Genomic DNA, 26,390 nt, shown 5'->3' on the forward strand with positions numbered 1-26,390 from the left:
TTTCATCAATTCAAAATAAACTATAGGTCCAAATAGAATATATGTTGACCACTAAGAGGTGGTAGGTTAGATTATGTTATTATATGGCAAATTATGCCCATTATGCCAAATCACAACCTGAAGGAAGATTTTCCTGTTCTGTGGTCTGGGAAGCACAATAATAGTCACCCTGATGTTGACCATGATGAGGGTGGCTAGGTCACCCTAACTTACTTCAGCCTGATCATTTGTATAAAGATTTTGATTTGCATCTAATAATGGTAACAGTTGGACAGATGGAGAAGGCAGAAAAGTATGACGATGTGGGGAAAAGGCAAAGAAAGGAACAGGAAGAGCAAAGACATGGAAATGGTAATAAGTATGGTTATTGCAGTGGGGAATCAACAATGATTATTCAAGGAAGTTAGTTTGGGGGAGCAATGGCTAAGACTGTATGGATAGTGTAGGGCCAGATTATGGTGGGAGCTCCTTAGAAACATAATCTAGGTTTGGTTTGATAGTCAATGGAAACCTATCTTAAGTATTTCAGTCCACATTGTCTTTAGTGACACATGAAACTGATATTTTAGGAAGAAAAATAGCTAACAATTATTGAGTACTTTCCCTGTTACAGGCAGTGTATTAAAATGATATTTAAGAGGGTGGCCTTTGGAGTTGGTTGGACTTGAAGTCCAATCTTAACTCTGGAATTTACTAGCTAAATAACTTTAGGAAAATTACTTATTTTCCTGGGTTTGCTTCTTCATCCGAAAAATTGATGTTATAATATCCACTTCTTGAGGTTGTTGTATGGATCACAGAGTTTGGAGAAGGAAGAATCTGTGAACAGGGAACAGTTAGGAAGCTGTTACAATTACTGAACCTAGACAAAGATGATAAACCACTAGAATGGAGAGGGAGGACAAACTTCAAAGTAAAGGTAAAGAAGTAGGACAGGTGACTGACACCCTCTCTCCACTCTCATTCATCTTGCAAGTTCCTTATTTCTGTTCATTTGACATAATTTAGGAAGGTGAAATTACACTCTTGAAGTATATGGTCCCTCTCTGGGCATTATCAATTGTTTGCTCATTTCCCTAGAGCTACAAATAACCATTTGCTCTCTCTGTTCACCATTTCCACATCTCCTGCAACATATGGTCCAAACTCCCTTTCCACAGTCAGTTAGAAAGCAAACAAAACATAACAGAAATCATTCACGTTCTTACACTGTAATTTCAATTTTTTTGATTTGCAGTTTCTTCCTCCATTCTTGAGTTTTCCAGTCAATCAGGTTTCCTGCGAATTCTCACGGAAGCAGGATTCCGTAATTTAACAAAAAGCAAAACTCAAAAAGAAAACCAAACCTGCTGTTTCTGGGCTTTGGGAAACCTGACACTTTTCCTAAACCTTCCAAGGCAGCGCTCAGTGCTTCAAGGTCCAATTCCTGCCACCAGCTAACATCAGAACAATCACTACGTAATAGGAATCTTAAAATGCACAAGGCTTTGAGAACTTGGTCTTTATCACTAGTGTCTGGATTCAACGCAGAACTTCCTCTTTTAAAGAAGACATCTTATTTGCATACATTTCTGAGCAGGAAGTTACACGCAGAACTTTGAGTCTACGTGGGAAAAGATCCTTCATTGCAATCTAATTTAATTGAACGCTCCCTCTTTCTTTTTCTTTCTCCTTTCCCTCTTCTCAGGGAGGGAATAGTCAAGAATAAATGTTTCAACAGATCTCGCGGTGCTATTCGAGATTCCCAATTTAAAAAAAAATTAGAAATGATGCAAACGAGCCTGTGCCTTCCGGGGTTTGGGGCTGGGACTGCCGCCCTCTGAGCCCAGTGAAAGCAGCCAAGAGAGGAGGCGGGGCTCTGGCGAGTTCCCCTTCCACCTTCCCCCACCCTTCTCTTCCAACCTCTGTAAGGCCCCTAGCTTGATTCCAGCCTTTGCTGCAGCTGCTCTCCAGCCGTTTGCAGGACTCAAACAACTACAGCCGCTGTTCCCAACCAAGATGGTGATCCGTGTGTATATTGCCTCTTCCTCTGGCTCCACGGCGGTAAGGAGGGTGGGAAGCCCACCTTTGTTGTTTTTCTACACATCAGTCTCCTGCTGCCGCAGAACCGTTAAATTGCAGAAGTTAGTCTGGCAGCTTCTCCTTCGGTAGACACCCGCATTTCCCACCCCACCCCCTTCTTCCCTTTCTTCTCTTTGTTGCATCGATTTCATTTTTCCATGGAGTTTACCTTTGTTTGCCTAGTGATGTTAGGCCCACATTTCTTCTCTGAAGAAAAAAGAAAGCTACCGAGTTTTGGTAAATGGGAGATGGTGGTATAGGGTCTTTAGGGTTAGGTGAAGACGTCAGGAAAGTCTCACACTGGTAAGTTTCAAGAGTGGGACATTTCACATATTTGCTGTAGGTACTGAGGCAGGGGCAGGAGTGCACATCTGTAAAGGATGTAAAACATGCTGTTACTGATGATGACGGAGTGGAGGCCTACTGAGGCACTGTGATTATATTTCACAGAGTGAGACCCTTGTAATCAAAAAGTTATATTTTGCCACTGTGTAGGAGGGGGTATTTAACTTCAGCCTAAAGAGTCTGTTAGAACTAGACAGAATGGGAGCGGAAGTTGGGAACAATGATATAAAGTTGTGGGGGGGGGTTTAAAACAATGTGACAAGGGACCTGTTTTTCCCTTCCATTGTGTCCCTTATTTTGACCTTTGCTTTTCTTTCAAAAGATGTTACTTCAAACAGTTTCTAACTGCTTCAAATACATTGAGAACTGGAAGGGAACTAACAAGTGCCTTCTTGGGTAGTTGCAGATTCCAGTGGTGGCTTCTTCAAATGATAGGACAACCCTCTCTCATCCCCCGTGCTCTTAATTTAGAATAACAATTTTCAGCAGTTGTGGGGAGCAATAGGCTAAGCTGGAGTGAAAGCTGAGTGTATATCCATGGTAAATGAAAGTGTCTCTGTGTTTCACAGCTCAGGAGAAAAGCCAACAGTGGCAAGAGCAGATGTGTGGGCTCAGAATGTAGAATGTATGAACCCACTCCCTCTTCTGAGCTTCAGAGCAGCAGCTATCCCATGTTTTTTGTTGTTGTTGTGTTTTTGTTTTTGTTTTGTTTACCCCCTAAGAGGGTTTGGAAGAGAACTGAAAGTTGCATGAAATCACAAGAAGCTTGAACCTTCAACTTGTCTTCTCTGGCTACCACATGTGGGTGTGTTTAGACAGTTTTGAAATAGAATACTTAAAGTTACATTTTTGGAGCAAGTTTAGGTTGAAAAAAAGAAAACTTTTTATATTGTCTTTGAACTTCACTTTATGAGCCTCTTGCCTTATTATTTTCCATATATATTATGATATTTAAAATAATGTGCAAGCTGCCCAGAGTCTCAATTCCAATAAAATAATTGTAAAATTTAAAAGATCAGCTTAATACCTTTAGTTAAATCCCTAATTAGGGTGGACAGATCTGGAAGCTAGTTTTGGTGATTTCACTTTGGGTGACATGCAGTTTCAATACTGCTATTTATTCTTTGCTTTCTTGCTCTTCTACGCCTCCCCTAAAAGCAGATTCAAGAAGAAACTCCTTTCAGAATTTCTATTCAAATAAGAACAATTATACCTCTCTGTTAAGACTTAAGTTTCTTAGGGCCTTAAAAATGACTACTGTCTCCTACTATGTACATTATTAGATTCCACTGTTGAAGACTATGCAAATAAGAAATATTTATGCTTTTTGTTTCAATTGTTTTTCTTATGGGTAATTATAGATTTGTTTGTTGTTGCAGTAATTATAGTTCCTATGAACCTGTTATCAAAATTCTACTGCATATTGCCAAAATAAATTCTTATTTTATTATAAACTTATAGTACTTTTAAATAATATTAAAACAGGATAAAATGAGTATACTTCAGAAGAGCTCCTTTATAACATAAATGGGGACTCTTCGGTTTGCAATACTAAGGTTTTTCCTTTAAGAAAGCTGTCATGTTGTTTTTAACATATGATTTAGAAATTTTGGGGCAAACGTCCTAACAGGAATCCAGCAATTGTACAAAGTGAGATGCTTCTATAAATGACTAAGTGTTTTCTGAAGAGCACTTAAAAGAAAGCTTTTGGTTTTGGATTGTGAATCTTTGACTGTTTTCTTACTCCTGCTAGTTGATTTTCATAAAAATAACCAATATTAGATGTTTTATCAGGCGAGGGAGGATCTATGATGATTGTAACTTAGTGTGACCTTAACTCAAGACTCCCTTTCCTTCATAGACCAATTAAAAAAAGAAACTTTTCAAACTTGTACTCAACTGTGCCCTAATACAGAGGTATAGCACTTGCTTCTCAAAAGTTTAGAAATGAAAGCAGGTATATTGGTTTTTGCAATGGATTTCTTGATAGTAGCCATAATAGTGTTAGTAAGTAGGAACACTTAAGTGTGTTGGGTACTATCTCATTTTTTCTTGGCAATTTCTAGTCCTATGAGTTAGATACTGTGATTATCTCTATTTTCAAGTTAAGGAAATACAGGTTCAGAGAGGTTAAACAACTTTCTCAAGGTCACACAACTAGTAAGCCACAGAGCTTGAACTCAACACAAGCTGTTTGAATCCAAATGACATATGTTTAAAGAAATACATCCTCCCAGTGATGCATGACAGCTAAGAGGCATGCAGAGATAAATGTGAACATGAGGTGAGAGGTACCGAAGGGAGTAAGTCCTGTAAGTGGAATTGCTTGGGCATATACATACAGAAGAATAGAAAAATGAGGAGCTAGTGTAGAGGAGAGATAGCATGTCTAAAGGTGAATGTCAGTAAGTGGGCTAAATTCACTCAAGGCCAGGAAGATAGAGAAGATGCACATTTGGAACTGGTCTAGTATAGGTCAAGATGAAAATTCAGGTCTTAGTACTGTTTTTTTTTTTTTATGAAAACCATTTAGCAAGAATGCAACTCCCAAGTTGTCTGTCTGTAGGAAGTGATTTCTGCCTGTTCAGAACTGTTCGTGCATGTTTTGACCTATTGTAACACAATAATATATGCCATATTTTTTTCCTTGAAACTGTAATGTCCTATAAGTTTGCATTTAATGGAAAAAGAATAGTAAGCACAGAACCTATAATAAACTTAATAAATTTCAATAACTTTTAATAAAAATTAACATTGGCCTTTGATCAGGATTACTAGAGAGATGATAGCTTGGAGAATTATAACTGGTTTGGAGTTTTCTTCCCATACTTCTTTTCCTCAGATCCATAATAATCTGCATTTCACAGTCTCTATGCATTTTAGGTGTGCTTGGTGTAGAAATTTTAAGATTGTGGTAGATAGATTGTAGATTTCTGAGGGTATTATTTATGGTCTAACTTTTGTAAAATGATCTCTTTTATGACTGCTAAAACATAAACTAGTTGTAGCTTGGATTGTCCATATAGTAAATGAAATATATGTGATTTTCCTCTATGGCATTTTGTAAATAAGCTCATTTGTATCATTTTTTTTTGATTCCACATATAAGCGATATCATATGATATTTGTATTCCTCTGTCTGACTTACTTCACTTAGTATGATAATCTCCAGGTGCATCCATGTTGCTGCAAATGGCATTATATCATTCTTTTTAATGGCTGGGTAATATTCCATTATATATATGTACCACATCTTCTTTATCCATTAATCTGTCAATGGACATTTAGGTTGCTTCCCTGTCTTGGCTATTGTAACAGTGCTGCAGTGAACATTGGGGTGCATGTATCCTTTCCAACCATGGTTTTCTCCAGATATATGCCCAGGAGTGTGATTGCTGAATCATACGGTAGCTCTATTTTTAGTTTTTAGTTTTTTAACGAACCTCCATACTGGTCTCCATGCTTGCTGTACTAATTTACATTCCCACCAACAGTGTAGGAGATTTCCCTTTTCTCCACACCCTCTCCAGCATTTATTGTTTGCAGACTTTTTGATGATGGCCATTCTAACTGGTGTGATGTGATATCTCAATGCAGTTTCGATTTGCATTTCTCTAATAATTAGCAATGTTGAGTGTCTTTTCATGTGCCTCTTGGCCATCTTTATGTCTTCTTTGTAGAAATGTCTCTTTAGGTCTTCTGCCTATTTTTGATTGGGTTGTTTGTTTTTTTTTTGATATTGAGCTGCATGAGCTGTTTGTAAATTTTGAAGATTAATCCCTTGTCGGTTGCTTTGTTTGCAAATATTTTCTCCCATTCTGTGGGTTGCCTTTTCATTTTGTTTATGGTTTCCTTTGCTGTGCAAAAACTTTGGGGCTTAATTAGGTCCCATTTGTTTATTTTTGTTTCTATTTCCATTACTCTGGGAGACAGATCAAAAAAGATCTTGCTGTGATTTATGTCAAAGAGTGTTCTGCCTATGTTTTCCTCTAAGAGTTTTATAGTGTCTGGTCTTACATTTAGGTCTTTAATCCTTTTTGAGTTTATTTTTGTGTCTGGTGTTAAAGAATATTCTAATTTCAGTTTTTTTATATGTAGCTGTTCAGTTTTCCCAGCACCATTTACTGAAGAGACTGTCTTTCTTCCATTTTATAGTCTTGTCTCCTTTGTTATAGATTAATTGGCCATAGGTGTGTGGGTTTATTTCTGGGTTTTCTATTTTGTTCCATTGAGCTATATTTCTGTTTTTGTGCCAGTACCATACTGTTCTGATGACTGTAGCTTTTTAGTATAGTCTGAAGTCATGGAGCCTGATTCCTCCAGCTCTGTTTTTCTTTCTCAAGATTGCTTTGGCTACTTGGGGTCATTTGTGTCTCCATACAAATTTTAAGATTTTTTTGTTCTAGTTCTGTGAAAAATGCCATTTGTAATTTGATAGAGATTGCACTGAATCTGTAGATTGCCTTATGTAGTATAGTCATTTTGATGATACTGATTCTTACAATCCAAGGACATGGTATATCTTTCCATCTGTCTGTGTTGTCTTCGATTCCTTTCATCAGCATCTTATAGTTTTCGGATTACAGGTCTTTTGTCTCCTTAGGTAGGTATATTCCTAAGTTTGTTATTATTATTTTTTGATATTATGGTAAATGGGATTGTTTCTTTAATTTCTCTCTCTGATCTTTCATTGTTAGTGTATATAAATGCAACAGATGTCTGTGTATTAATTTTGTATCCTGCAACTTTACTGAATTCATTGATGAGCTCTAGAAATTTTCTGGTAGCATCCTTAGGATTTTCTGTGTACAGTATCATGTTGTCTGCAAACAATGACAGTTTTACTTCTTTTCCAATTTGAATTCCTTTTATTTCTTTTTCTTCTATGATTGCCATAGCTAGGACTTCCAAAACTATGTTGAAAAAAGTGGCTAGAGTGTACATCCTTGTCTTGTTCCTGATCTTAGAGGAAATGCTTTCAGCTTTTCACCATTGAGTATGATGTTAGCTGTAGGTCTGTCATATATGGTAGCTTCTCTGTCTTTGTATTTATAAATTGAACATCAGTTTGATGTATACTATGGTCTTTGTCATAGCTGCCAAGGTTTGTTTGAATGCTGTGTAAAGGTATTCATAAACTAAGAGCAAAATTAGAAACTCTTCATGAGATGACTGTTTGGATATGCTTTTTGGATGCCCTGAACAATGGAAAATGGCAGCTCTCCCGTGGCAAATGCAGGAACTCAAGATCATTGCCTTCAGATTGGTGCCCTATATTTGGTGACTGATTTCCTTAAACTCACAGCAACAATGGCAAAGCCTTTGGAATAATTTGGCCCAATTTAAAGAGGCTTGGGAAACACAGTTATCAATGATGATGATTATTTGGTACTTGAAAGTAGAATGGTTATAAAAAAGAATATATTGCAGAAGTTTAGTAAAAGTTTCCTAATCTGGAAGAAGAAAAGGATAAAATAGATTCATTTTAGCTCAAAGACTAGTTACTCTATTGAGGAAAGGGTTTTGATCAATAAACCTTAAGGTCAACCCTCCTCCTGGGTTGAGCTGGAAAAAACCATAAATTCAAGCTCCAGACACAATCAGATAGAATGTTCTAATTCTCTGTAGTTAATCTCTAACTTCTTTTCTAAAATATATATTGTGCCATAAAACATATATCTTTTACAGGAATATTTTCTGCTTTAATTGAATTTTCAAGGGTGAATGTTGTGTTTCATTTCTTACCGATAAAATTAAACAGGTTGAGAATCTGTTGATGACTATCTGACCATATGTTTGCTTTCAGCTCTAATTTGCAGCTCGCCAGGAAACCTTTTAAACCCAGTACTTAATTACTTCCTCTGATGCAGATCAAAATTAAACAAACATATGTTTAGAGAGAAGGGGCAGCTCATTTATGATGACTCTAGCTGACTTTTCACACTTGGCCAATAGAGAAGAATTCCAAGCAAGGGGATTATTTTCTAGCTCAGTCCCTCACATTTTGGCTTTATTAGTTTGTTTGAACTGTTTCAGGTTGCCAGAACATCAGGCAAAAGTTAAATATAAATTGTAAAATATCACAACAAATTTAAAAATTATATATTTAAAAGTATTCAGTATTAGTGCTGCTAGATTTTTGTTTCATTACTTTTCATTAATGTGACTAATCAAGATTTGACTTTAGTAATAGTAAAGCCTAACATTTATTTATGCATTGTGTATGTCAGGCACTGTACCCAGTGCTTTACATACTTTATCTAAATCACTTTAATACTTGTGATGACATTTTGAGGTAAGTACTAGTATTAGATCCATTTCATGTAAGTGGAAGGGATATCTCTAAGACCCAGAAACTAGGTACATTGCTCAAGATCAAACAGTTACAAATGGCAGAACTGGGATTAGAACCCAGGTTGTTCTGACTCCAGAACTGGCTCCTAAACACTGTGTTATTTGCACTCCCTTTTAGAGTATAGATATTGAACAGAAATTGTGTCAATAATACATTAAAATATTATCATGTGATTGGGAATCTATAACTGCCATTTAATAACTGGATGATGCCTGAAAAGAAAGAGAAAGACTGGATGATGCCTAACTAGGCAAATGTGTCTTCATCCATAATCTGCATGTGAGAGTTAGGTGGAAGTGAGGGAGATAGGTTAGTAGCAACATTTTCATATACAATTTAGTTCTTTTTAAAATAAAATTGCCTAACCAAGGGCACATTTTTAAATGGCAATTGTGACACATATTGAACTTTTATGACTTTGGTTCTCTTCCCTGAAAAGTATCTTTGTGTGGTTATAGACCAACATAATTAAAATGTGGCTTTTTATGATTCTATAAATATAAATTGATCAAGAAAGCAGTACATCTATGACTTGTAAACTCTGGTTCTGGACTCTAGTCTTTGAGTTCTGTCATTTTGGCTTAGTCCTTTCTGGAAATAAGACCCGATCACAGAGTTGGAGCAGAGCCAAACAGTTTTGCTGAGGGGATTTCCAGCAGTGAGTCAAGACAGAAAGAACTTCACCTTTTAAACACCAGAGAATGTTCATCCCAGCTAAGAGTTACAACATGGGAAAATCTTGTCTGTTTGTTTCACCACCACTCAGCCAATTGTTTCACCATAAGTGCAGCATATTTCTCAACACTGATATTAAAACAGTAAGTATATATTTAATAATGGCTGTATTATTTGAGAAACCATTCTATCCAGTGTGATTTGGAAGCAAGATGAGCGTAGACAAGTACTTAATATGTTAAAAATATGATAAAGCATTGCACTTTAATTTCTCATGCAAATAAGTTGTCAGCTTTAGTTGATAATAATAAGAGCTATCATTCATTGAGCACTTAAAATGTGCCAGGCATAGTGGTAAGAACTTCAGGTGTGTTATATCATTTAATTCTTGTGACAACCCAATGAAGTCAGTATTCCTATTGTGCCCATTATTTTCTTCCTTTTTTTCCTTCTTTTTTATTGCGATATAGTTGGTTTACAATATTATATGTTTCAGGTGTACAACTAGTGATTCACAGTTTTTAAAGGTGTGCTCCATTTATAGTTAATATAAAATATTGGCTATATTCCGTGTGCTGTACAATATATCCTTGTAGCTTATATATTTTACACATAGTAGCTTGCACCTCTTAATCCCCTGTTATTATGCCTATTTTTAGGAAGAGGAAACAGGCTCAGAGAGCTAGCAATGTCAGAGAGCTAGCAAAGCACCCCTCGTGTCTGTCTGATCCCAGAGCTCATAATCTTAACCTTTATGCTATTCTGCCTACTGAGTGTTATTTATTAATTACCCAGTATGAATATAGCTATGAAACTACTTTAAAAGTCATTGTAAAATTGCTTTTCTTCTGAACTTGGAAAATCATGAAAAGTACTTCTTAATTGGTCTGTAGCAGTACCAAGAATAATTCTAGTGGCCTGTTACATCATGTAGAAAACTTAAAATTCTTTAGAGCAGATAATTAAAGTCATAATAGCTTAGTGTATATGATTAGTTAGATTGCAGAACATGTACTTTTATCCCAATATAAGAAAATTACCTTGTGTAAGACAGTCTAACTCAAAGCAGATAAGACACATTGTTTTGGGAAGGGATTTTAAGTTTTTAGCTAGAGCATGTAGATTTAGGGTGAGGTATGCGTTATGGCCTGTTGCCTGTGTGATTTGAGTAGGTCACTAAACCTTTGTTTCTCATCACCCTCACAAGTGAAATATAAGTGACATAAAATTAAGAGTATTATGGAAGAAAACTTCTGCAAGTATCGTCATTGGAAATCTATTACTGAAAATTATAGAATCTGATCTCATACTTTCAGAAACTTAAACATAATTAATTGGTCTTGCACATCAACTAAGTATTTTGAACTCAAAAAAAGGCAGTGGTTGGGGTGAAGATTTTTCAATACGTTTCTACTTAAAAAATTTAGAAATAAAGGTCTTAAATTAAATCTTCAGAGCAATATTGAGAGGGCATTCAGGCATGGTGGTGGTGATATAGAGACTGGGCCAGGCAATAATACAAACACCTGGTGAGTTTTTTTAACATGTTTATTGGAGTATAATTGCTTTACAATAGTGTGTTAGATTCTGCTGTATAACAAAGTGAATCAGCTATACATATACATACAACCCCATATCTCCTCCCTCATGCATCTCCCTCCCACCCTCCCTATCCCACCCCTCTAGATGGACAAAAAGCACCAAGCTGATCTCCCTGTGCTATGCGGCTGCTTCCCACTAGCTATCTATTTTACCTTTGATAGTGTATATATGTCCATGCCACTTTCTCACTTCATCCCAGCTTACACGTCCCCCTCCCCGTGTCCTCAAGTCCATTCTCTATGTCTGCGTATTTATTCCTGTCCTGTCCCTAGGCTCTTCAGAACCATTTCTTTTTTTTTTTTTTGATTCCATATATATGTGTTAGCATACGGTATTTGTTTTTCACTTTCTGACTTACTTCACTCTGTATGACAGACTCTAGGTCCATCCACCTCACTACAAATAATTCAATTTTGTTTCTTTTTATGGCTGAGTAATATTCCATTGTATACATGTGCCACATCTCCCTTATCCATTCATCTGTTGATGGACACTTAGGTTGCTTCCATGTCTTGGCTATTGTAAATAGAGCTGCAATGAACATTGTGGTACATGACTCTTTTTGAATTATGGTTTTCTAAGGGTATGTGCCCAGTAGTGGGATTGCTGGGTCGTATGGTAGTTCTATTTTTAGTTTTTTGAGGAACCTCCATACTGGTCTCCATAGTGGCTATATTAATTTATATTCCCACTAAAAGTGCAAGAGGGTTCCCTTTTCTCCACACCCTCTCCAGCATTTATTCTTTGTAGATATTTTGATGATGACCATTCTGACCGGTGTGAGGTGATACCACATTGTAGTTTTGATTTGCATTTCTCTAATGATTAGTGATGTTGAGCATCCTTTCATGTGTTTGTTGGCAATCTGTATATCTTCTTTGCAGAAATGTCTATTTAGGTCTTCTGCCCATTTTTGGATTGGTTTGTTTGTTTTTTAGATATTGAGCTGCATGAGCTGCTTGTAAATTTTGGAGATTAATCCTTTGTCAGTTGCTTCATTTGCAAATATTTTCTCCCATTCTGAGGGTTGTCTTTTTGTCTTGTTTATGGTTTCCTTTGCTGTGCAAAAGCGTTTAAGTTTGATTAGGTCCCATTTGTTTAGTTTTGTTTTTATTTCCATTTCTCTCAGAGGTGGGTCAAAAAGGATCTTGCTGTGATATGTCATGGAGTGTTCTGCCTATGTTTTCCTCTAAGAGTTTTCTAGTGTCTGGCCTTACATTTAGGTCTTTAACCCATTTGAGTTTATTTTTGTGTATGGTGTTAGGGTGTGTTCTAATTTCATTCCTTTACATGTAGCTAACCAGTTTTCAAAGCACCACTTTTTGAAGAGGCTGTCTTTTCTCCATTGTATATTCTTGCCTCCTTTATCAAAGATAAGGTGACCATAGGTGCGTGGGTTTATCTCTGGGCTTTCTATCCTGTTCCATTGATGTATATTTCTGTTTTTGTGCCAGTACCATACTGTCTTGATTACTGTAACTTTGTAGTATAGTCTGAAATCGGGATGCCTGATTCCTCCACTTCCGTTCTTCTTTCTCAAGATTGCTTTGGCTATTCGGGGTCTTTTGTGTTTCCATAAAAATTGTGAAATTTTTTGTTCTGGTTCTGTGAAAAATGCCATTGGTAGTTTGATAGGGATTGCATTGAATATGTAGATTGCTTTGGGTAGTATAGACATTTTCACAATGTTGATTTTTCCAATCCAAGAACATGGTATATCTCCCCATCTGTTTGTATCATCTTTAATTTCTTTCATCAGTGTCTTATAATTTTCTGCATACAGGTCTTTTGTCTCCTTAGGTAGGTGTGTTCCTAGGTATTTTATTCTTTTTGTTGCAGTGGTACACGGGAGTGTTTCCTTAATTTCTGTTTCAGATTTTTCATCATTAGTGTATAGGAATGCAAGAGATTTCTGTGCGTTAATTTTGTATCTTGCTACTTTACCAAATTCATTGATCAGCTCTAGTAGTTTTCTGGTAGAATCTTTAGGATTCTCTATGTATAGTATCATGTCATCTGCAAACAGTGACAGCTTTACTTCTTCTTTTCCAATTTGGATTTCTTGTATTTCTTTTTCTTCTCTGATTGCTGTGGCTAAAACTTCCAAAACTATGTTGAATAATAGTAGTGAGAGTGGACAACATTTTCTTGCTCCTGATCTTAGAGGAAATGGTTTCAATTTTTCAGCATTGAGGACGATGTTGGCTGTGGGTTTGTCATATATGGCCTTTATTATGTTGAGGTAAGTTCCCTCTATGCCTACTCTCTGGAGGGTTTTTATCATAAATGGGTGTTGAATTTTGTTAAAAGCTTTCTCTGCATCTATTGAGATGATCATATGGTTTTTCTCCGTCAATTTGTTAATATGGTTTATCACATTGATTGATTTGCATATATTGAAGAATCCTTGCATTCCTGGGGTAAACCCCACTTGATCATGGTATATGATCCTTTTAATGTGCTGTTGGATTCTGTTTGCTGGTGTTTAGTTGAGGATTTTTGCATCTATGTTCATTAGTGATATTGGCCTGTAGTTTTCTTTTTTGTGGCATCTTTGTCTGGTTTTGGTATCAGGGTGATGGTGGCCTTGTAGAATGCGTTTGGGAGTGTTCCTCCCTCTGCTATATTTTGGAAGAGTTTGAGAAGGATAGAGGTTAGCTGTTCTCTAAATGTTGATATAATTCACCTGTGAAGCCATCTTGTCCTGGGCTTTTGTTTGTTGGAAGATTTTTAATCACAGTTTCAATTTCAGTGCTCGTGATTGGTCTGTTTATATTTTCTATTATTTCTTCCTGGTTCAGTCTGAGAAGGTTGTGCTTCTCTAAGAATTTGTCCATTTCTTCCAGGTTGTCCATTTTATTGGCATATAGTTGCTTGTAGTAATCTCTCATGATCCTTTGTATTTCTGCAGTGTCAGTTGTTACTTCTCCTTTTCATTTACAATTCTATTGATTTGAATCTTCTCCCTTTTTTAATCAATGAGTCTGGCTAATGGTTTATCAATTTTGTTTATCTTCTCAAAGAACCAGCTTTTAGTTCTATTGATTTTTGCTATTGTTTCCTTCATTTCTTTTTCATTTATTTCTGTTCTGATCTTTATGATTTCTTTCCTTCTGCTAACTTCGGGGGTTTTTTGTTCTTCTTTCTCTGATTGCTTTACGTGTAAGTTTAGGTTGTTTATTTGAGATGTTTCTTGTTTCTTGAGGTAGGATTGTATTGCTATAAACATCCCTTTTAGAACTGCTTTTGCTGCATCCCTTAAGTTTTGGGTCATCATGTCTTCATTGTCATATGTTTCTAGGAATTTTTTGATTTCCTTTTTGATTTCTTCAGGGTTCTCTTGGTTATTTAGTAGTATATTGTTTAGCCTCCTTGTGTTTGTATTTTTACAGATTTTTTCCCTCTAATTGATATCTAGTCTCAGAGCATTGTGGTTGAAAAAGATACTTGATACAATTTCAGTTTTCTTACATTTACCAAGGGTTGATTTGTGACCCAAGATATGATCTGTCCTGGAAAATGTTCCATGAGCACTTGAGAAGAAAGTGTAATCTGCTGTTTCTTATTGGAATGTCCTGTAAATATCGATTAAGTTCATCTTGTTTAATGTATCATTTAAAGCTTGTGTTTCCTTACTTATTTTCATTTTGGATGATCTGTCCATTGGTGAAAGTGGGGTGTTAAAGTTCTCTACTATGATTGTGTTACTGTCGATTTCCCCTTTTATGGCTGTTAGCATTTGCCTTATATATTGATGTGCTCCTATGTTGGGTGCGTAATACTTACAACTGTTATACTTCTTGGATTGATCCCTTGATCATTATGTAGTGTCCTACTTTGTCTCTTGTAATAGTCTTTATTTTAAAGTCTATTTTGTCTGATATGTGAACTACTACTCCATCTTTCTTTTGATTTCCATTTGCATGGAATATCTTTTTTCCATCCCTTCCCTTTCAATCTGTATGTGTCCCTAGGTCTGAAGTAGGTTTCTTGTAGACAGCATATATACAGGTCTTGTTTTTGTATCCATTCATCCAGTCTATGTCTTTTGTTGGGAGCATTTAATCCATTTATATTTAAGGTTATTATTAATATGTATGTTCCTATTACTATTTTTAAAATTGTTTTGGATTCGTTATTTTAGGTCTTTTCCTTCTCTTTTGTTTCCTGCCTAGAGAAGTTCCTTTAGCTTTTGTTGTAAAGCTTGTTTGGTGGTGCTGAATTCTCTTAGCTTTTGCTTGTCTGTAAAGTTTTTAATTTCTCTGTCGAATATGAATGAGATCTTTGCTTGGTAGAGTAGTCTTGGTTGTAGGTTTTTCCCTTCCATCACTTTAAATATGTCCTGCCACTCCCTTCTGGCTTGCAGAGTTTCTGCTGAAGGATCAGCTCTTAACCTTATGGGGATTCCCTTGTATATTATTTGTTGTTTTTCCCTTGCTGCTTTTAATATTTTTTCTTTGTATTTAATTTTTGATACTTTGAATAATATGTGTCTTGACATGTTTCTCTTTGGATTTATCCTGTATGGCACTCTCTTTGCCTCCTGGACTTGATTGACTATTTCCTTTCCCATATAGTTTCCCATTTTCAACTATAATCTCTTCAAATATTTTCTCAGTCCCTTTCTTTTTCTCTTCTTCTTCTGGGACCCCTATAATTCGAATGTTGGTGCATTTAATGTTGTCCCAGATGTCTCTGAGATTGTCCTTAATTCTTTTCATTCTTTTTTCTTTTTTCTGCTCTGCAGTATTTATTTCCACTATTTTATCCTTCAGGTCACTTATCCGTTCTTCTGCCTCAGTTATTCTGCTATTGATTCCTTCTAGAGAATTTTTAATTTCATTTAGTATGTTGTTTATCATTGTTTGTTTACTCTTTAGTTCTTCTAGGTCCTTGTTAAACGTTTCTTGTATTTTCTCCATTCTATTTTGGATCATCTTTACTATCATTACTCTGAATTCCTTTTCAAGTAGACTGCCTATTTCTTCTTCATTTGTTTGGTCTGGTGAGTTTTTACCTTGCTCCTTCATCTGCTGTGTATTTTTCTGTCTTCTCAGTTTCCTTAAGTTACTGTGCTTGGGTCCTCCATTTCGCTGGCTGCAGGTTCGTAGTTCCCGTTGTTTTTGGTGTCTGCTCTCAGTGGGTAAGGTTGGTTCCGTGGGTTGCATAGGCTTCCTGGTGGAGGGGACTGGTGCCTGTGTTCTGGTGGATGAGGCTGAATCTTGTCTTTCTGGTGGGCAGGACCACGTTCAGTGGTGTGTTTTGGGGTGTCTGTGACCCTATTATGATTTTAGGCAGTCTCTCTGCTAATGGGTGGGGTTGTGTTCCTGTCTTGTGAGTTGTTTGGCATAGGGTGTCCAGCACTGTAGCTTGCTGGTCATTGAGTGGAGCTGGGTCTTAGCACTGAGGTGGAAATTTCTGGGAGAGCTTTTGCCCTTTGATATTACATGAGGCTAGGAGGTCTCTGCTGGACCAGGCTAGGAGGTCTCTGCTGGACCAATGTCCTGAACTCGGCTCTCCCACCTCAGAGGGTCAGACCTCACACCTGGCCAGAACACCAAGAGCGTTTCATCCACATTGCTCAGAAGAAAAGTGAGAAAAAGAAAGAAAGAAGGAAAGAAAAAGATAAATTATTAAAATAAAATAAAGTTATTAAAATAGAAAAAATAATTAAAAATTAAAAATAAAAAAAGTAATAAGAGAAAAAGAAAGAAAGAAAAAAGAGAACAACCAAACCAGAAAACAAATCCACCAATGATAACAAGCACTAAAAACCATACTACAAAAAAAACAAAATGAAAAAAAAAAACAAAAAAAGACAGTCGGAACCCTAGGACAAATGGCAAAAGCAAAGCTATACAGACAAAATCACACAAAGAAGCATACACATACACACTCACAAAAAGAGAAAAAAGGAAAAATATATATATATAGATAGATAAAAAAGGAAGAGAGCAACCAAATCTATAAACAAATCTACCAATGAAAATAAGCTCTATATGCTAAACTAAGACAAACATAAAACCAGAAACAGATTAGATGCAGAATGCAAACCCCAAGTCTACAGTTGCTCCCAGAGTCCACCACCTCAACTTTGGGATGATTCATTGTCTATTCAGGATTCCGCATTACAGGGTACATCAAGTTAATTGTGGAGATTTAATCTGCTGCTCCTGAGGCTGCTGCAAGAAATGTCCCTTTCTCTTCTTTGTTCACACTGCTCCTGGGTTTCAGCTTTGGGTTTGGCCCCCCTCTGCATGTAGGTCGCCTGAGGGCATCTTTTGGGAAGTCTGAGGTCTTCTGCCAGCATTCAGTAGCTGTTCTGTAGGAATTGTTCTGCATGTAGATGTAGTTTTGATGTATTTGTGGGGAGGAAGGTGATCTCAATCTCTTACTACTCCGCCATCTTGAAGGCACCCCCACACCTGGTGAGTTTTAAAGGGAATAAGTAGGAAGTGTGACAAGATCCAGAATAAGGCCAATTCTATACCAGACTTGGAGTTTATGTGATTTTTTAAAAAAGAAGTTGTTGAAAGGCAAATATAAAAGTATTGTAGGAGAATGTGACTAAACATTTACTTTTGTCCAGTTGCATTAGGACTAATCATTATACTTTGAAGTTGAAATTGAAGAATGATTTTTGTTTGGTATGTATTTGTATCCCTTTTATTGTATGGTTATGATCAGGGTCTGCATGGGGGCTTAAGAGAGGTGTATGCATATATCTGTCTTGGCATTTAGTCTGACTCTACCAAAAAGTTGACCTTGAACTAAAGCTACAATACCAGTGGATCCTTACACTGCCCAAATATCAGGGACTGTGTGGGGGAGGTCCCACCAACTACACAGCATGTATATTCTTTCAGAAATTCAGTGACTCTAGATTTCATGAAAAGTGATGTACCATGTGATGTTTTGAAACACAAAGCATCTAACACAATATTATCTAAATAATTCATGTCTGGATACCTGAGTAGATTTACTATAAATAAATATCTAATTACTTTTTGAAAATCATTCATTTACAGAGATGGATTTTAGTTTTTCACTGCATAACGTGGTTGAATAGAGAAGTATTAGAATTGTACTTTCAGGTTAATGTATAAAACTAGGGTCACAGTGCATAAACGTCCTATTGCTTGGAATATATAGAGAACATCTAAAAGGAGGCTATCATTATAAGAATTCGATACCATATTGTGCAACAGCTTATGTTAAGAGATTCTGTGGGAAGAAAATTGCATAACCTGAACTTTTGGGTTGTCAAAACATGTATTTCTCCAGTAAGCTATTAAAAGGAAAGGTAGTTAGACAATCTCCTAATGAGTGAGATAATTATGACCTAATTCTATACCCACGTTTGCAAAAGGACCACCATTTGATGTCCTTATAAGGCTTCATGAAAATATTTGAAGTTGCAATGGTGGACGTTAATTTACATGTCTATTTTGTTTTAATAAAAATGTATAGCAATTTTCATTTCATATGATTAGTTGTGAGCCCTTATTATATGTAAAAGCATATGATAAAAAAGACAGATGCATGTTGTTGTGTATAACAGCATTAATTTTTTTTTCTAAATATTTTCTCAATCTATAGACATTGTTTCTACTATAGTAATTATTCTAAAGTTACATAAGGCAGGTTTCTGTACATAAAAGAACAGATATTAAAGCCAAGTCAAAACATTGAACAAACTTAATAGTATATGTATACATACATACCATATAAACCCTTGGCAGAGATGCTCAAGTGCAGAGCCTTACATAGGGTAGACAGTTTGAATAAATTATATGGGCAGGCCCTGCTAATGCTGGACCTATAGGCTGTGTTGGGAATTTTCTTCCTTTCACCCCCAAATTTATTAATTCATTGAGAAAACATTTATTGTCATCCACTGGGCTAGACTCTGGACCCAGGTCCTCAAGGGAAAAAAAGCCAGGAATAAAGATTCCTCAGCCTCTTCCCTGAGCCAGAGGAAGTGAGGTAGTATGGAGATGTCAATTTTAGGGACTATGTTATACAGTCTACAAATAAAGAGTTGTATTTGAGGGGCTCAAAGGCAGAAGTACTTCAGGTACTACTTGCCTGAAAGTTGGTATGCTGTCTCACAGGAATCCATATTCTACTTCCCAACGAATGTCTCAAAGTACTTTGTCTACCCCTTCTAGTTACCCTGATGATGATCTCCTCCTTGAATAACTATTCTGAAAACAACAATAGTTTATTAGTTCAATTCAAGCTTTACTTAGTTTTCCTGCCATTTCACTAGAGAAGGGTATGGGAAGTAGATCGAAGGCACAATTTGCACTTTCTTCTTATATGTGAACATTTTTCACAGGCATGATTATTATACAGTTATGATTAAAGCCAAATGTAGCAGTGATGACAAATTAAAGGTTTGTGGTATCACTGCCTAACTATTTCTACCAGTTACCTTGGGATTCTGGAACAAAGCATACTACGCCCCTTTTTCATTATCTGAAAAGTGCCTTTTAGACTTCTCTATAATCCCTTCACTTTGGGACCACCCTGACCTTGATCTTTTGTGTAAACAATTATGCCTTACAAAAATCTGAGGTGTATTCATTAACTCTTTTATTTATAACACCTCAACAATTTTATGTTTGCTCTCCCTTCCTGTTCTCCTTGGCTGTTTCTTTTTTTTCCAAGGATTATAGGATTAAACCAACAGTATGGTTTAATGTTTGGTTCAGGGTTCTACGTATCAATGCCCTTATTTACTTTGGGTTTAATTCATACCACTGCTATGTTAAATTTGATAAGGATCATGTCTTGAGCCAGACTTTCCAGTGTGGAGGCTACTCAGTGTTTGCCTTTGGTCAAGTATATAGCAAAGAGGTTAAATGCTGAAATAATCAATATTTCTCCTTACGTTTCCACCAAATCATTAGATAAGTAAAGATAATTTTAGCTCCTCCTTCCCCCTCCCAACATATTTCTAACTCTCCCCACCACAAGCATTTGAACCTGGTCAAAACTGGTTCCATCCGTTACCAAGATTAATAAGCATCGAAATCCAGTTGGGCCTTATTGTTCTTGTGGATAAATTTTCTCCTAGTACCAGACTGTTCTTAAAATAGCATTATGAGGAATTCCCTGGCTGTCCAGTGGTTAGGACTCCGCACTTTCACTGCAGGGGACACGGATTCGGTCCCTCGTCAGAGAACTAGGATCCCGCAGGCTGCGTGTGGTGGCCAAAAAAAAAAAAAAAATAGCATTATGGCTTTCAAATGTTTATAACAGTGCTTTAGTGGGCTAAAGCAACTATATCTAGATAGAAAGGACATGGTAAAAATTAATCTATTTTTTGATTAATGTCACTTGTTATTAAGAAACCTAGAGTATAACACTGGAAGTCCCTTCTTCATTGTGAAAAAAAAATGACTTTCAGTCTTTTCCATTTTTCTCAGCATCAAACATGCTAAAAATAAAATATTAAAAGCATCTGGGTAGAAGGAATCATAGGAGGTCATCCAGTCTATACACATAAGGACTGCCTGTGAACTGTCCCAGACAGATCGTAATCAATTTTCTCTTAGAAACTTTCCAAAGAAGGAAATATGCAACCTCCCTTGATAATATGCTGCAGTACTACTTTCTATTCCTTGTTGTTCTAGACTCTGGGACTAAGATTGTGGAAATCTGGGTGACCAATGAAGGTTATTTTTTACCTCTTTTTGTATAGTGAAGAGAAAGATTAGATTCTTGAAGCCGTGGAAGCAAAGGAAGTAAAGCACTGTACAATACATAGAGATCCACCAGTAATCAATTCAGCACATATTTCCTGAATACCTGCTGATAAAAATATTCAGCTCTGTGGGGGACAAGGTGTTCATCCTGAAAGAGTTTACAACCAACCTTGTTTTGGAAAGCTTAAAATAGGTTTGATTTTTTTTTTTCTTCTCTTCTGCCCCTCTTCTTTTTTAGGAAGCATTCTGGGCATTGTTCATGCCTGTATATTAGTACACTCTAAGATCATGCCATAAGAGAATATTCCCATATATTGGTTATTTTGTGAGATGTGATTTATTGAATTTATACTAATCTCAAAATCAGCATCAGAGTAAAAAAATCATGAAAAAAAAATTTTAAAGTCAATAATCCCCTAAGTCCAAGTATTGGGCATTGTTCATTCATAATAGTTGAATGTGTTATTAATGAAAAAAATCATATGGCATGGCTAATGTAAGAACTAATGTGATGCCTTTAAAAGGTTCAATTTTGAGAAAAATATTTTGTTATAAATTTATGAGTTATACTACTTACTGTTGTAGAGAAAACACAGCAGTTTTAGAACTCTGAACTGAAGGCTGTGACTTTTTACTGTTGTTTAATAGTAATTTGTTTGGAATCCTTCCGATCATTAGTGTACTAATCAACAAGGGAGCCTTGGATCAGGGAGTAAAGGTGTTAGGATAATGATTAATCTCTATGCTTTTTTTCCCCCTGTAAAATAGAAGAAATGACCTTATCTCCACTTCCCATGAATGTTAGTTAGATTTTTAAAAATGTGATGAATAGCAAGTGCTTTGAGTTTCTTTGAAAGGAAATAATTTTTCTTTAGCAGCCTGAAACATTTTGGTAAAACTCTTAAGGCAGAATGGTCTTTTCTATTTTTCTTTTATAAGTTGGCATTTTGCATTTTGTTTTTAGTAGTCCAAGATAAGGCTTCAGGAGAACCTCAACTCCTTGTTTTCTTTTGAAATCCTAATATTGCACATGAGAGAGTTTTACCTATCATTCCATTTCTATTGAAAATTAACTAACCTGTTAAGGAGAAATACTATAGACTCTTATGTTGTCTCTCTCCTTCTCTCTCTCTCTCTTTTCTTTCCTCCATTTCCCCCCTTCCTCTCTCCCTCTCTCTCTGATTCTTTTCTATGCCCTTGTAAGAATGCACAGTGATATGCAGTTAGTTGAATGTGACGTTTAATAACAAAGTTGTGACCTGAAGAAATTATATTTTCAGCTAGGAAAAAGGTGCTAAGAAAAGATTATACAGGACCTTCAACTCAACTCTAGAAAATAGGCTAATAATGCTGTTTGTGACATTCACATTTCCAAATTGGAGTTGACATATATAAAAACTTATAAATGTATAATATTATTGTGTTCTAGAAAGAGAATTTTATGCTATTGAAAATGATCACATTCTCTTCATTGATAATCACTCTTTTTGGATGATTTTCTCCCTACCCTTCATTTCTTCTGAATCTATGTCAGTAGCTCTTATGCTTATTTGTAAAATATTAAAAATCTACTCTCTTTGGGTATTTTTCAGCTATTTCAGGCAAATTTACAATAGGTTCCGGTCTCAAGACCTTCCCAAAATTTAAACAAATTTTGTGAAACCGTATTATATATACCCCAAATATGGCTTCTTTAAAGTAAAATTTATGAACCAGGAATACAAGCTGAGGCACAGGTTATGTGCTTAACCCCAAACTACATAGTTCGAAGCAAAACTGTGAGTGAATCAAGAATAGACACTAAAAGGCATTTTTTTGGGTCACAATCTGTGAGATTAAGATGGCTTGTATATACTAACTTAATTTTATACAAAAGCTTATTTTGAGTCTCCCTTATGATTCCACTGCATTTGTCTTAAACTCCATTTTTTGACATAGTATAATAAAAGGACCACTAATCATCCTTTGTTCAACCTTTTTTTTTTTTTTTTTTTTTGTCAACAGTCTTTTTCCCCAACTCTGGGACTGGGAACACAGTTTTGTTTTGTTTTTTGTGTTTTTTTAAATTTTTTTGGCTGCGCCTCATGCCATGTGGGATCTTAGTTTCTTTACCAGGGATCAAACCTTTACCCCCTGCATTGGAATCACAGATTCTTAACCACTGGACTGCCAGGGAAGTCCCCAGTTTTTTTTTTTTTTTTAAACAAAGTCATTACAGAAACCATGAGGGGGTGGTGGTGTTAGTTTCTTCTTGGAGATTGCTGCTTAAAGCTGACTCAATTTCTGTCTTTTCTAAAGAAGATAATAGATCGGATAATGACCTGATGAGTGATATGTAGAGCTAAGTAAACCTGGCAGCCTCATAAAAGCCCTGCACAAATGGAGACTATATTTCACTCAACACCCATGCCTTTCTTCAAGCCTTTCAAGCCTGAAGAAAGTTCTGCCACCCCAATACCAGTTCTATTAATTTTATATAATTAAGAGTAAGGAAACATAATGATCCTAGTTGGACTGTTAACCAAAATTTGGGCCACTACCAATTATATTGTAAATAAAGTCAAGGCCTCAGAAAGAAGATTGCTGTACCTTAACCTAAGTATGGGCAGTAATTTAATTGTTCTTCGGAAAAAAATGAAGTTTCTTTTTAAAATTAGGCCTTTGTCACATTTTTAGGCATCTGCATTCAGCCCAAGGTTCTTTTGGATATTCTTTGGTGAAACCTATGTATTTATAAATATTAGCTGACCTTTTGCTCCTATAAAGTTTTTTTTTCCCATAATGAGTGAGGTTATATTGATAATATTAATCTTGAGAAATAGGAGGACATGAATTAGGAATCTTAGCATCCATTTGATAATGTATATATTTCTGAGAACTACAGGGTAAATGCCAGCTGACTTAAACTGATACTTTATCTTTTATTGGGAGAAAAATCATTCTCTCAATTGTCTCTCCCTCTGCAATCCATTCCACACAGGATCCTCATATTAACCTTCCTAAATATACTTTAATCTTTTCCAGAAGACACCCTCAACTTAGGTTATGTGCCTTTTTATAATCTAGTAGCACCTTGTGCATATTTTTATATCATGGCATATTGGATTGGCCAAAAAGTTCGTTCAGGTTTTTTTTTTTTTTTTTTTTTTTTTCGTTCAGGTTTTTCATATGAAAACCCGAACGAACTTTTCGGCCAACCCAGTATTATAATTTTCTGTTTATATCTGTCTTTCCCACTAGACTGTGAACTTCTTGGGCTCAGGGTCTTTGTTTTGTGCACCTTTGTTGTATTCTCAGGCTGTAGCACAGTGCCCAGTCCCCAGAACTATGTAATGAATACATGCTTATGGACTTAGTGGATGTATAAATGAATGCATGTGTGAATAAAGCACTTGATTTATCCCAAACAATGATTTCAGTAAAATCATGGATTTAATGTGCTAATTACCTATTTTTTCTATTACACATTAGCATAAACACATACAATTAAAGAAACACCTTTAATCATGTACTAAAAATCACCTTGTGTGCCGTCAATGGAAAGCGCTACACTAGAGGCACTGTTTGGTCCAGACATCTGAGTTTACTACTTCCTGCATGTGCCAGGTATATCCTCACCTCTGTGCCTTTGCTTCCAGTGTTTCCTCCACCTGAGTTATCATTCTTTTCCCATTCCACAGGCCTTGGTCTTACCCATCTTTACCCCTCCTCCCTAATGAAGTCTTTTCTGGCTACTTAAAGTAAGGCAGTTCTCTCTACCTCTAAACTCCTTTAGCATTTATTTTCTATATGTTTCATAAGAGATACTCATCATATTGTTAGCTATGTTCTGATTACTCCATTAAACTCTCTGAGGATAGAGACTATATCATATATGTCTTCAGTCCCTAGCCCAGAAGAGATGTTCAGTAAATGCTTGTTGCTCAATTACTTTTCTCAGTGATGTTGTTGCCTTAATATAATAAGCAACATTAGTGTAAGATTTTATGTGAAAGGAATCGTATCTATCAGTGAAGTCTAATTCAAGACCCATATAATTTTTTAGGTGAACTGGACCTACAGCCCAATCTGTCTAACATTTTATCCAATGCAAACATGTTTTTTTAACAGCCTTTTAAATATTGACCTTCTCCATTGATACTTCTAGTAATTCTTCAAATAGATTGTTCCATTGTCAGAAAACTCTGGTTAATGTATACTAATAACTACTACTATTAACTCCTAAGTTAGTAAATAGAACTTCTAGAAGATATCCAAGTCCTAATTTCTGGAACCTGTGAAGATTACCTTAAAAAGGGTAAACTTCACAGGTTCCAGAAAAAGGGACTTTGCTGCTATGATTCAGTTAAGGATCTTGAGATGGGGAGATTATTCTGGATTATCTAGGTGGGCACTAAATGTAATTATAAGGGTCCTTATAAGAGGGTAGCAGAGGAAGATTTGATGACAGAAGGGAAAATAGGAGACATGATGATGGAAATAGGTTGAGAGTGATGCAAGGAAGGCGTCATAAGCCAAGAAATGCAGGTGGCCTTTAGAAACTAAAAGAGGCAAGGAAAACAGAATCCCTCCTAGAGCCCTCAGAAGGAACCAGCACTGCCACCATCTTGATTTTAGTTCCATGAAACTAATTTCAAACTCTGACCTCCAGAACTGTAAGTGAATAAATCTGCATTGTTTTAACCTACTAAACTTGTGGTAATTTGTTTTTGTGACAATAAGGAACTAATAGAACTCCCAGCTCTGCCATTGATAAGTCATATATTCTTGGCCAAGTTACTTAACTCTGTCACTGTTTTTGTTTCTCTTAGGTAAAGAGAATGGATTTAACATTGCCTATATTACAGATCATTCAAGCCTGTTGTGAGGAAATTCGTAAAGTTGTACCTGAAATAAATGCTTTGGGCTTTTACAACAGAGATATCGTGAAAAATGGAGGGCCAAAGACCAAATGTTGAGAAATTGGTTGTTAGACCCCCAACACCAGTTAAAAACGTGGTGCAAATTTTTAGATACTTCATGGATTTTAAACTGCCACATTTTATTTTGATCTGAAGGAAATATCAGAGCTATTACTAAGGCAATCAATTAGTCTCTCATTTAAGAGTTCTATTTTATTTTTCTGCTTAAAAGCAACCAAAATGTTCTCTTCTGTACATTTCCCACCACCATATGCCCTTACTCTGCTGATCTATTTCAGAACAGAGAGCCTGTCTCATTGCTTACAAAACCCTTGGGGCTCGAATCTATGTGAAGAATGCACAATAATTCCTGAACAAACTATCAGATGGGACTGTTGACAGCTTCCTAGTTTGAAGGAAACCAGTTGTCTTATGTTTTCACTTTTGCTTTAGAAATGAGTGATTTTTTACTTGTGGTCTTGATAAGTCTTTAAAAGGCACTATGATTTCATTTGCTTTTTAAGCTTTTAGTAATAATAATCTTTTACTTGCAAATATTCTTTAAGTCATAGGATTTTTGACAATCTGTTGTTTTTTAGTTATTGTAAGCTGGACGTGCTGTTAAATCGCCTAAACCAAGAGTGGGCTGAGTACAATGAATGGTGAACTAATGCTTGGAGTATTAACCCACATGATAACATACTTCACTCATTTCATGGATTTGTACTCTCTTGCAAT

At 36.0% G+C, this 26,390-nt stretch overlaps 1 protein-coding gene across 1 annotated transcript in view; it reads left to right on the forward strand.

Moving 5' to 3' along the window:
• The first annotated feature begins 1,779 nt into the window (after positions 1-1,779).
• Positions 1,780-26,390, forward strand: part of SH3BGRL (SH3 domain binding glutamate rich protein like) — an 82,678-nt gene continuing 58,067 nt past the window's right edge. Inside the window, exon 1 of the mRNA XM_007187542.2 lies at positions 1,780-2,043. Coding sequence (XP_007187604.1) covers positions 1,999-2,043 — 45 coding nt within the window. The 5' untranslated portion in view covers positions 1,780-1,998. The remainder of the gene's footprint in view (positions 2,044-26,390) is intronic.

Source organism: Balaenoptera acutorostrata, chromosome X (genome assembly GCF_949987535.1).
Source record: "Balaenoptera acutorostrata chromosome X, mBalAcu1.1, whole genome shotgun sequence".
Classification (NCBI taxonomy): Eukaryota; Metazoa; Chordata; class Mammalia; order Artiodactyla; family Balaenopteridae; genus Balaenoptera; species Balaenoptera acutorostrata.